This window comes from Terrapene carolina, unplaced genomic scaffold (genome assembly GCF_002925995.2).
Source record: "Terrapene carolina triunguis isolate 2854851 unplaced genomic scaffold, T_m_triunguis-2.0 Scaffold35022, whole genome shotgun sequence".
Taxonomy (NCBI): domain Eukaryota; kingdom Metazoa; phylum Chordata; order Testudines; family Emydidae; genus Terrapene; species Terrapene triunguis.
This window is the reverse complement of record NW_020699373.1, coordinates 13236022-13248272: the sequence shown is the minus strand read 5'-3', so window position 1 is coordinate 13248272 and position 12251 is coordinate 13236022. Positions and strand designations below refer to the sequence as shown.

The 12251-nt window shown below is 54.3% G+C and overlaps 1 protein-coding gene across 1 annotated transcript in view; it reads right to left on the bottom strand.

Annotated features, from left to right (window-relative positions):
* Positions 1–3184, bottom strand: part of LOC112117650 (perilipin-3-like) — a 6355-nt gene extending 3171 nt beyond the window's left edge. The window contains exons 1-4 of the mRNA XM_029914320.1: positions 2989–3184; positions 2270–2349; positions 1134–1329; positions 359–441 (exon numbers count right to left, since the gene is read on the bottom strand). Coding sequence (XP_029770180.1) covers positions 359–441; positions 1134–1329; positions 2270–2349; positions 2989–3184 — 555 coding nt within the window. The remainder of the gene's footprint in view (positions 1–358; positions 442–1133; positions 1330–2269; positions 2350–2988) is intronic.
* Between the last annotated feature and the right edge of the window lie 9067 nt (positions 3185–12251).

The window sequence follows — 12251 nt, the reverse complement described above, 5'->3', positions numbered from 1 at the left end:
GGGGGGGGGGGGGGGGGGGGGGGGGGGGGGGGGGGGAAGAAGAGAGGAGAAGAGGAGGAGGGAAGCATAGCAAGAGAAGCCTGGAAGTGCGGTGGGATCTCTCCCTCCAAGTGGTTAATGCTCATCTGTGGAAGCTTTCTAGCATACTAACCAGTATTTACACCACCCCCCCCACATTGAGCTGACTGTGGCCTCCTTGTGGAGGCATTACAGCTGTGGGAAGCGCCAGACAGAACCTGGATTTCAAGAAAGTGTTGGTTGCTACTTAGCAGCATCAATGGAGTAGACATGGCAGTAATTGTGGTCTGCCCAAAAACCATAATGTGTGTTTTTTGTAACCAAGATGAAGGGTTCTTACCTTCTGCACAGTCTGTTGCAGCACCGGCAGCTTCCCCTCCAGGGTGTCTAGTCCCTTACAGGCATATTCATTTGCTGCTGCAACTAGAAGAGGATCAGAGTTGTTTCCCCTCAGCTCCTTCCTATGTGCTCAATCACAGCAAGCATTTGGGCAGGGGGATCCCCTGCCCAATGTCCCTTTGTTGTAAATAGTCTCCCCATGTGTGTGTGGGGCTCAGGAAGAGGTTATGCAACTTGGCCAACCAAGTCACATGAGAACCAGGATTAGAACTCAGGTCCTGGCTGCCAGTTCTGGGTTCAGAGCACTAGCCCCAAGATCCCTCAGGAGAACAAGACAGCCCCCTGAAGCAACCAGAACCTCTTGGAGATTAATGTTCTGTTGCACTCTAGCGCGTCAGGGATTCCAATAGGCTCCTGCAAGCATCACTCCAGCATTTTGTAGACTGGTTAGTGCCCCATTGGCTTTATGGCCATGGAGAGATCAGGGTTGGATGCCTGACACTGCTCGCTCTCAGCTGGCTTCTCAGTCCTAGGACAGGGGGAAACCATGCCCTGCCCCACAGCAATCCCTGCAGTACAGCGCTAGTCCCCATGGAGTGTTACCTGCCTAGTGTCTTGTTCCAGGACCTGTGTCCAGCTGCAAGGACACCAGGAAAGGGGCACTGTCTACAAACACTCATTTGCCAGGACATTAGAGTGAACTGAGGCAGAAGCTGTCAGGTACCCACCCCAGGCTGTTCATACAGGAGTGTTCCTGTCTCCCCTCCCTTACTCACTCTGTGACTCCAGCTGGTCCAGGATGGGCTGTGCCCCGGTGACGGCAGCAGAGGTGATGGCCCTCACCCCAGTCTCTGCCACGTCACAGACAGCTTTCATGGCTGGGTGGGTCTCTTTGGTGGCCGTGTAGCTGTCAGAGGCCATCTCACAGGCAGATCTGACCAAGGGCAGGTCAGCCACCCTGCCCACTGCAGTCTGAGGGAGGGAACGGACGGAGTCAGTTGGGGAACATCCACTGTCTGGACCGAATGACTCCTCAGTCGGTTACCCTCTTGGGATTGTTAACTCTATACCCAGCAAGCCACAGAGCTGGGTGCTGAAGGGTTCGGTGCTTCCCCATCCCAGGCCATTTCTGCTCCCCCACACCATAACCCCAGCTGGCTCAACAAGAATAGCTAGCAACATCCCCAGAACGATCCTTGCTTTCTTCTGCACACGTACAGCATGGCAGAGCTCCGCTCCCAGCAGCATAGGGGGCGATATTTATCTATTATATCCTGGCTGGGATGCCACAGCTAAGCGCTAACCCCCATCACTGCTGCTGCCAGGATTAATACAGCTAGTTCTGGGCTTCCTTTCACAAGAACTAGTTGATGGAAAGAGTCCTGCCTGAGGAGGGCCCCTGCACGAATCCCATTGTGCTCCAGGGTGAGCATCTGCAATCAGTGCAGCAGTGACTAGTGCCGGGCTGCTCTAGAACAGTTCTAGGTAGCACTTCCCAGAGCCAGTTTGGAAGAAAAGCAAATAACAAGAACTTCTCTGCAAACCAGAGAGCACCACACAGTTAAAATCAGAAACTCCAAGATGTTTTGAAACAAGATTTGGGAAATTGACCTTTTCAGTTATAGCAACTGCTAGAGTGACAAGAACATCGATTTCACTTAGCTGCTCTGTGGAGCGGGAGCCTCCAAGACCTCAGAGACCCTGCTCCAGACAGGCTGCCCAGGACTCTGCGGGGCTCCCCCTCAGAGACTGGCAGGTTTCCATGGGAAGCCTGCCTGCATTCCATCAAAAGTTTTGCTGACGCCGCAATAGATTTGCTAAAACATTTCACTCCAGCAAAATCAGCATTTTCTGCCACAATGAAGTTCTATCAGAAGGCCAGCGGGACACCGGCTCCCCAGCATGGACCTACCTGTTGCTCCTGTCCCTGGGGCTCAGGGCAGGCAGCCTGGATTTCACTCGCGTTACCAGACATGCGGAAGGGAGTTGTCACTGCAAGAACCAGGAGGAACCGTTAAGGGATCAGCAGCTGGAAGCCTGAGGCCTGCACCAGATTGCAGCCTCACACTCATTTCTAACAGCTGCTGCAGTCCCTTGGCCAGTCAGTGCCTACCACCGTAGGGCACCCAGGTGCTTCCCCAGGAAGGGAAGCCACGCTGCAGGACCCGGTAATGCAGGAGTGCCGTGGCCCTTTGCAGCTCTCTTTTCTGGCTTGTCCTAGCTACAAGGATGGCTGGGACCAAGGAAACCTGTCCCAGGCCCTGGAGACCTCAGTGAGTAGGACGCAGGGCCAGGCAAAGGCAGGGGAAATTCCTCCTGCCAGCAGGAGTCAGAGCCATGACAGGGAGCTGCAGGGTCAGGGCAGTAACTGCACTAAGGGAGGAGTCAGCTTCTCCCTCCCCCCATGCGCTCCACACGCCAGGAGCCGAGCCCCGGCAGAGCGGTAGGAAGGGGCTGGCAGTGCCCCTGCAGCAACACAGGTTAGACTGAGAGGAGGGGAGAACAGAGCAATCCTGGGTGTTTCTAGTGTCGGGCCCCTCTCCTTTCCCACGAGTAGACCAAGCGCCTCTGGGCACCACCTCCTTGGACATGGGGATGGGGTTGGAGAGGAGATGTCTACCACACCCCAACCATGGACACGCCCCAGGCCAGGCTGGATTCTCTTTGCCAAGCGCAGTGCCCCTGATGGATGGGCAGTTAGCATCAGGGTGTGCAAGGAGACGAGCTCCAGCAGCCCCCAGAACAGCAGCACTGTGTGGCCGTGGCCAGCCAGGGCCAAGCTGCACAGGAGGCCTAGCTGGGCAGACGGGCTCCCAAGAGAAGACATTTCCCCGGGAGGGAGCAGAGCTCTTCCTTCCTGAGACAGGCACTTGGCTGTTCCTGGTCATGAGTTCACTGGGAGCTTAGAACAGCAGCCATAGTCAGGAGTGATTTTGTTCTCTTTAACAGTCTTTCTGTGCCCCGTCCCCCTTCCCTTTCTGCCAATAGTAATCCAGGTCAGAGCTAGACACACATGCAAGTGCTGCCTACTGAAGTGGAGCGTGGGCCAGTCATCTAACATCACGACGTCCCACACTAACAGTGCGCAAGAACTGAAAGGGGTTCAAACTCTCCAGCTCTCGCAATTGAAAGCCCAAACACGGCAAGGCAAGCACAGCTTTAAGGTCCATTCCAATGACAGACAAGCTCAAACAAAACAATCCCCCCAGAACTCAACACTTCAGACCCTGGCGCCCCAAAACCACAGTGTAACTCCAGCGCTCAGCCCATCTCTCACCAAGCCTGCACTCTGAAGCTCCCTCAGCAATACACAAACCAGCCCCTGCACAGCTTTTATAGCCCAGTGATGATGTCAGCAGAGGGCAGGGGCCACTTGACAGACAGCTCAGCAAAGCAATCAGGAAGGTGCGCTCTCTACCCTGACCACTGAGGTCTGGAAGGAGGTGGAGCCTGGAAAATGGCAGTGTTACAATTGACATAGGGGTTGTTTGCCTAGATGGAGTCCCAGCTGTTCCAGATGGGAGCCTTGACCACTGCGATGATATATGAGACCGGGGAAACTGTTTCCACGGCTCTGAGTTCTCCTCGGTTCATGTAGAGGGTGGTGGGATGCCTGACTGAGGGGACATTTCCTAGGGTAGGCCACATCCTGCACCTGACTGCCCATGGGCCGGCCCTGCCAGTGTGCAGCTCTGCTGACCACAGGAAAGGAGCGCGGGCTTCAGGGCAACTCCACCACATGGGCTCCGGGTCACAGCAGCACAGAGCTAGTGTAGGATCGGGACCGCAGGGTTTTCCCCTGGGACGGTATGTGTATATCACTAGGGACCTCCTCACACATTGCATGTGGACACTTCTCCTCAGGCAACCCTCCAGCTCCCGGTGCCAGCCGAGCAGCGTAATAACCTGTGCATTCAGCCGAGACAGGACTCAGGCTGCTCCTGGAGCGGGCAGGGGGGCTAAAATCTTTAGCATCCCCCTGGCATAGACAAGGTGATATGCCTGCATCAGGCCCACCACGCTGCCAATGAATATAGCCCTCACTTTGGAAGTGCCCATCAGCCAGGGAATTCCACACCGGCTCATTGGCATGTTTCAATCCAGGCGATCAGGTCAGTGGGCAGCAGGGTGGTTGCTGCAGCTGTTTGCTTCCCTGTCCACTCTGCCAGAGGCTGGGTGCGTTCTCTGTCCCAGGGCTGGCTCATGCCGTGTGGTATTTCTCCCGGCAGACCACCTCTTTGTGTAGCGTTCAGCAGACTGGGGCTCCAGTCCCGGGGGAGGCCTTTGGCCCTTACCCCAGTACCATTCATGCACAATACATCAGACTAACAACTCCATCAGGTATCATTACCTGAGTTTTGCTTTCTCCTGGGAGCCCTGTTAAATGTTTGACAATCTCTCTGCCACGGTTTGGTGGCTGGCTCGTGTATGAGTTGATACCGTCATGAGCACTGTCCCAGCAACAGGCATTTCCTCAGCAGACTCTCCTAGGTGGCTTTTACCTTTGCTGTTGATAGCATTTCCCATCTCCACTAACTGCACTCAGTCTAATATAAGTGTCAGTTCAATACATGGAACCCACAGGCTCAGGGGGTATCAGGGGAGCATTTGGGGAGATGCTGGGGGTGACAGCCACAGGGCAGGACTAAGCGTGGAGACAAGCTCAGGGAAAAGTTTGGGTGGGGGGGCGTCTCAGTCATAGCCACTATGCTCGGCTCTGCCCTCTCCCCGTTATCATTCCTGGCCTAGTTACTCCAGTGCCAGGGCCCTTCCCAGCCGGAGTGACAGCAGATCACACCATGGATAACTTCTTCCCATAACCTCCCCATCGCCCTTCACACATGGAGTAAAATCAAAGCAGGGAGTGCAAATGCCTGGAGCCAGCTGGGGAGGGTGACAGAGGCCTGGGGCTGAGGCTGGTGCTCACGTCACTCCTTTAAAGCAAGCCTAGATTTTCATACCCATGTTTCTGTCCTACAGAGGGATGTGAGCGGGCCTCCATCCAGAGACACGATCCTCCGCTTCAGTGGCTGCAAGTGCCAGAGTGGGGCAGTATTAGGCCCTGATCCTACAGTGAGCCCTGCACAAACCAGCCCCTGCATTTACTCAGACCCCCATTAGCTTCACCAGGCAGTTGGGAGGAGTAGTTGAGTTCCAGAGGGCTCTGCACAGGTGCAAGGATCCCCAGCACACAGAGACCACTGCATACTCAGGGCATAGACACCACCTTTCCATCCATAGCCCCCCACCACATGTACATGCAGGCAGCAGAACAAGCCCAAACATGTTCAGAGCACAGTGCAAGTCTTCCTATGGGGTATCTGCAGCTACAATCGCTAGTTATCCAGGGGGTACCACCCAGGAGAGAGAGCCAGCTGGGGGCAGGAAGCATCTCTTTCCTTTTCCCATTCAGACCATTGGGGTGTAGCTGGTGTGATCTCTATGCTCATACCTTGGATCTTCTAACAGGCCATTGGATTAAACACTTGAGCCCGTTGGTGTATCATGCTGGGGCCTGTTGAAATAACTCACTGCTCCTTGTGCCATAAACACTGCATCCGTTGGGTTGGTCAGTTACTGCATTTGCTTTGTATAACTTAAGACTGGTCCAGCAACAGTTTCTATGGGGTATCTTAGGTCTGACCCTGGCTTGGGGATGTGTTAGAACCACTCCTCTATGTAAGGATTAGCTGTAGGGGCTGTGCTGGGGAAATGCAGGCTACAATGTTCTTCATGGTGTAAAGAAAATCCAGCTGCTGTTTCTATCCATGTTTGAAGCGAATATCTGCTGATGTGAAATCCACTCATTGACCTCACACATTTTATTAGACTTGGACTAAATAGCAAAGGGCTTGAACACAGAAGACAGATTAGCTGAACAGAACGGTTAAAGTCTGTAGTTAGTTACTCTTCCAGATCCTCGAAAGGAGCAGGTTAGGACTTTTACTCACCCAAGCAGGGCTCCACCTGGCTAGTGCTTTTACTCACTTTTCCCCCTGAGTGTGTTGGAGGGGCCTCTGTTAGTCCAGAGCACAGCACTCCTGTGGTGCTGGGTGGAAATGCTGTTGGTTCCAGGTGCCCTTAATTCCCCGATTCCTCGGGGCGTTTGAGTCTCTGACAGGTTCTCGTTCCCTTGCAGCAGGAGGACGTCACGGCCAAAGTGATGCACCAGCTCCGCATCATCCGGCACTTGCGCCAGGTGCCTGAGGCACTGCGGGGGCTGTGCCTCTGAGGCCACCAGCAACTCCCGCTCCCTGGTGCAGGTACTGCTCTGGCTCAGTGTAAATGGGGAGCTAGTGGAAGGGGAAATGGAGCCCTCTGACACTCACTAAAAGGGAAAGTGTTGGATTCTCCATCTCTTGATGTCATTTAATGAAGACTAGTTGCCTATCTGGAAAGCGTGTGCCCAAAAAGTAACTATTGTACTATACAGGAAGCCCGTGACCATGCAGGGCGTTAGAATAGATGCTCTAAAGGTCTCTTCTGGCCATAAAGTCTACTAGTTTTGGAAAAACTGAGTGTAGCATTGGGAGCAGCCTCTGATGTTTTACTGTCTAGCCGGCTTGCTTCCTAGAATGAACACGCATTGAGTGGGGTGATCCACAGAGAGCAGCTCAAACCTTCAAAGTGTCAGGCCAGCATCAGGACATTAGCACTTCAGGGGATGGGTGTGTGTGGCAGTGACATCACAAAGGCCTTTTGCAGGACCTGAGCCTATTGGTCAAAGGTGGTGGGGAGGTGGTGACCTCACAGAGAGATGCTGACATCAGCCAGACAGGACGGGGCGCAGGGCCAGGGAAACCTCAGAGACCCCTGTGGCTTTGCTTCAGCAAGTCTCCTTCTCGAGGTCTCTCATTGAGGACTGAGAGAGTATTAGGGTTCACGTACGTGAGCGCGAGGAGGAGCCTTTTTCGAGGTTTCTCCTTTCCTTTTACTGATTTTACTAGAAAACAGAAGTCCCTGTTTAGAAGGTAAGAGCCTCCAAGAGGTTTTGGAACCTGCTCAGTCTGATCCATCTGGTGCCAGCTGAATTCGAGGCATGGAAAACACTGGTTTAAGGTGGCAGAATTTTATTCCCCACCTGGGATTTTGTCCCGTAGAATCACTGGGGACATTAGGGTTTGTCTTTTTTGTTTTACCTTTTCTCCATCCCTCCTTCCTTTCTCTTGTTCCCCTCCCACCACCAGGAGTGGTGTCTGTGTGTGTGTGTGTGTGTGTTGCTGGGGGTGCTCTTCACCTCCCCTTGTGGGAAGTTCATCCCAAACTGTGGGGTTGAAATAGTGCTTGGACTCCACTGACACTAGATGCTGCCATCCTGTGGCTTAGCATTAGTGTCTGGGATGACTTGGGGCAAGATCTCCACCTCCCCGCAACCCACTTAATTGATGACAGAATCCCTCCTGACCCTCCTGCTAGAGCCCCCTCCCTGTCCAACCTGGGTGGGGCTGGAGGAGAGGGTTCTGAGAACTCGAACTGTGGTTTGGAGGTGGATCAGCTGTCAAGGGCACTGAGGGGGAGGTGGCAGGAGCTCACCCTACAAAGAGGGGGGTTGGCACTGGAGGTTACTAGAAAGGACAAGAAGACTCCATTCTGGGGGTCAGGAGGTGAATCCATCCCTCTGAGGTGGGCAGGTGCTGGGTGGAAATGCTGTTGGTTCCAGGTGCCCTTAATTCCCCCTGATTCCTCGGGGCGTTTGAGTCTCTGAAAGGTTCTCGTTCCCTTGCAGCAGGAGGACGTCACGGCCAAAGTGATGCACCAGCTCCGCATCATCCGGCAATTGCGCCAGGTGCCTGAGGCACTGCAGGGGCTGTGCCTCTGAGGCCACCAGCAACTCCCGCTCCCTGCTGCAGGTACTGCTCTGGCTCACTGTAAATGGGGAGCTAGTGGAAGGGGAAATGGAATCCCCTGGCACTCACTAAAAGGGAAAGTGGTGGATTCTCCATCTCTTGATGTCATTGAATGAAGACTAGATGCCTTTCTGGAATGTGTGTGCCCAAAAAGTAACTATTGTACTATACAGGAAGCCTGTGATATGCAGGGGGTTAGATTAGATGCTCCAAAGGTCTCTTCTGGCCATAAAGTCTACTAATTTTGTTAAAACTGAGTGTAGCATTGGGAGCAGCCTCTGATGTTTTACCGTCTAGCCGGCTTGCTTCCTAGAATTAACACACATTGAGTTGGGTGATCCACAGGGAGTAGCTCAAACCTTCAAAGTGTCTGGTCAGCGGCAGGACAATATTACTTCAGGGGAGGGGTGTGTGTGGCAGTGACATCACAAAGGCCTTTTGCAGGACCTCAGCCTATTGGTCAAAGGTGGTGGGGAAGTGGTGACCTCACAGAGAGATGCTGACATGAGCCAGGCAGGATAGGGGCGCAGAGTCCGGAAAACCTCGGAGACCCCTGTAGCTTTGCTTCAGCAAGTCTCCTTCTCGAGGTCTCTCTTTGAGGACTGAGAGAGTATTAGGGTTCACGTATGTGAGTGCGAGGAGGAGCCTCTTTCTAGTTTTCTCCTTTCCTTTTACTGATTTTACTAGAAAACAGACGTCCCTGTTGAGAAGGTAAGAGTCTCCGAGAGGTTTTGGAACCTGCTCAGTCTGATCCACCTGGTGCCAGCTGAATTCTAGGCATGGAAAACACTAGTTTAAGGTGGCAGAATTTTATAGCCCACCTGGGATTTTGTCCCGTGGAATCACTGGGGACATTAGGGTTTGTCCTTTTCGTTTTACCTTTTCCTCCATCCCTCCTTCCTTTCTCTTCATTTCTTACTTCTTTTGTCCTTTCTCCTGTTCCCCTCCCACTACCAGGGGGTCTGAGTGTGTGTGTGTGTGTGAGTGTGTGTGTTGCGTATTGCAGGGGGTGCTCTGCATCTCCCATTGTGGGAGGTCCACCCAAGAAAGTGGGGCTGAAATAGTCCACGGACAGTGATCCCTACCGGTGACCTGGGCCTTCCTTTGGGCTCTCTGGTGAGAACTCTCAGCCTCCCGCCCCTCAGTCTCTACCTTGATTGGCTGAGCAGGGGGTTATTGACGGGGAGGAGACTCAGGTCCTTTTTGTTCTCTTTTAAGAACAAGTAAATAAGTCATAACCAGTCATCTTTTTGACGAATTTTGCTGCTTCTCTGCATTAATTGTCTCTGCGCAGTTCATGAACTCTTGTTGGTCTGGAGCTCATTTGAGAGCACTTTATTCAGGTTATTCAATGTATGAAATTCAAGATCCGATGGTTAGATTGAAAGTCAGGGCTCTTGGGTCCTATTCCCAACTCTGCCACTGACTGGCTGTGTGACCTAAGACAAGTCAATTCTCCTTTCTCAGCCTTAGCTTCTCCCCCTTTCAAGTAGGGATAACAATCCGCTTCTATCTACCTCAGCATAGGTGGAGGATGGGGATCCATTGGAAAGTGTCACTAGGAGCACTGCATAATATGCGGTGTCCTATCCCGTTTTTTCAGATCAGATTATGACAGAATAGAATAGCTGAAATATTTAATTTTTTTTGTATTTTATTATTTTGAAATTGTTAAGTGCAGCAGGCTCCAGGAAGGTGTGTAAAGTGCCGGGATGTCAGGAGCTGGGATGCGCTGTCACCCCCGCACTAGGGCAGTGTTCTGCACCCCCTGCTGCTGGCTGAATTTCTCTGTCCCTTGGCAATAAGACAGACGCTTGTTTTCACAGCCAGTCGATCGCCCAGTGTCATCACCCTGCCTGCTGGCTGGGCAGGGTAACTCCTCAGGTCACCACCCTCTCTAGCCTGCCTTGGGCTTGGAGAGTGAGGAGGAGGGCAAGGGACAGCTGGCGACCCTGAACATCCACCATCCATCGCTCCATCACCCAGAGCAAGTGAGTGGCATTAGGGTTCCTCTGTGGCGTCCCCTGTCTGTCTGGGGAGAGGCAGAAAGAGGGGGAGAGAATCTCTCCCAAAGGAGATTGGATTTGCAATCCATGGGAGCAGATCATGCAATGAACTCCTGCCAGTGTGTTTAGATTGCATTCCCTGCACCCCTGTGCGGGGAGAAGGAGCTGCTCTGGCTGCGGCAGGGATGGGGAGGGACCAAAAAGGCTGGTTAGTGAGAGGCTGCCTTGACCCCAGACTCACGCCTGCTCCCCGCTCGGTTCCAGGCTGTCCAGGCTCATGAGGATGTTCAGGAAGAAGGCTCTGCAGGTGGCCCCAGAGCCTGAGGGAAGCAGCTGCCATCTTCCCCAGGAGCAGATCGGCCTCTCCGTCCCTGCTGGCGGGGAAGGAGCTCCCGGCCGAGCGAGGAGGTGGAAGTGCCCAGCCTTCTGGCAGAGGAAACCCGCTCCCGGCGCAGGCGCTGAGGTGAGAGAGCCACCGGCCAGGCCGAAATGGAGTTGGCCCAGAATGCGGCTGGGCAGGCAGGACCCAGCCCAGAAGGGGAGCCGGGCAGGGTGGCTCTGGGGCTTGTTGTGTGGGAAGCACCGGCCCCAAGAGCCCAGCCCCGGTTCCCAGCAGGAGTCATCGCCCTGCCCGGTCCCTGAGGACCTTCCAGCCTCCCCAGGGCAGGAGATGGAGGATCCCTGTCGCAGCACCAGCAGCTCGGCCCGCTCCCCATGGGACAGCAGCAGCGCCTGGGACTCAGGCAGCAGCGAGGCCGATGGGCGCTGCTGCTTTGTTCTAGGTGAGGAGCCAGGCTGGGCTCAGGGAGGGGTGAGGAGGGGGCTGTGAACACCCTGGGCCATGCACTCGACAAGTGCTATGGGGGCGAGTCCCCAGCCCAGGTGTCTGGCCTGAGCCACGTGAACCCCACTGACACTAGATGCTGCCACTTTGTGGTTGATGCTCCAGTTGGGTGGCGGGAGGGGAAGGCATCCCAGGGAGTCCAGGAGAGTGTGGGGGGTCTCTTTCCTATGGGCTCCTGAAGGAGTTGGCGGCTGAAGGCATCACTGAGAGTGGGGAGTGTGGGCCCAATCCGCCCTGGGTCCCGGAGGTGGGAAGGGGTCACATTGCCCCACCATGCCCCTGTCCTTCCCCCGAGTGGCAGCAGGCGTCACCTTGTCCACTTCTCTCCCTGGTGCAGGGACCCCCAGGGACTCAGAGGACGAGGAGGAAGAATGGGTGGACGTGGCCACAGAGGAGGCTGCTCTCAAAAACATCTGAGAGCAGCTCCAGAGCACGAGAAAGAACCTCTTTTGAGTTTTCTCCTTTCTTTTACTGGTTTTACTAGAAAACATACGTCCCTGTTTAGAAGGTAAGAGCCTCCGAGAGGTTTGGAACCCATCCTTTTTGTTTTATCTTTCCTCCATCCCTCCTTCCTTTCTCTTCATCTCTTACTTCTTTTGTCCTTTCTCCTGTTCCCCTCCCACCACCAGGAGGGGTGTGTGTGTGTGTGTTGCTGGGGCTACTCTTCATCTCCCATTGTGGGAGGTCCATCCAAAAATGTGGGGTTGAAATAGTGCTTGGACCCCACTGACACTAGATGCTGCAATCCTGTGGCTTAGCATTAGTGTCTGGGATGACTTGGGGCAAGATCTCAACCTCCCCGCAACCCACTTCACTGCTGCCAGAATCCCTCCTGCCCACCCTGCTAGAGCCCCCTCCCTGCCCAACCTGGGTGGAGGTGGGAGGAGAGGGTTCTGAAGACTCAAGCTGTGGTTTGGAGGTGGATCAGCTGTCAAGGGCACTGAGGCGGAGGTGGCAGGAGCTCACCCTACAAGGAGTGTGGTTGCAACTGGAGGTTACTAGAAAGGAGAACAATCTCCATTCTCGGGGTCAGGAGCTGAATCCATCCCTCAGTGGTGGGCAGGTGCTGTGTGGAAATGCTGCTGGTTCCAGATGCGCTTAATTCGCCCTGATTCCTCGGGGCGTTTGAGTCTCTGACAGGTTCTCGTTCCCTTGCAGCAGGAGGACGTCACGGCCAAAGTGATGCACCAGCTCCGC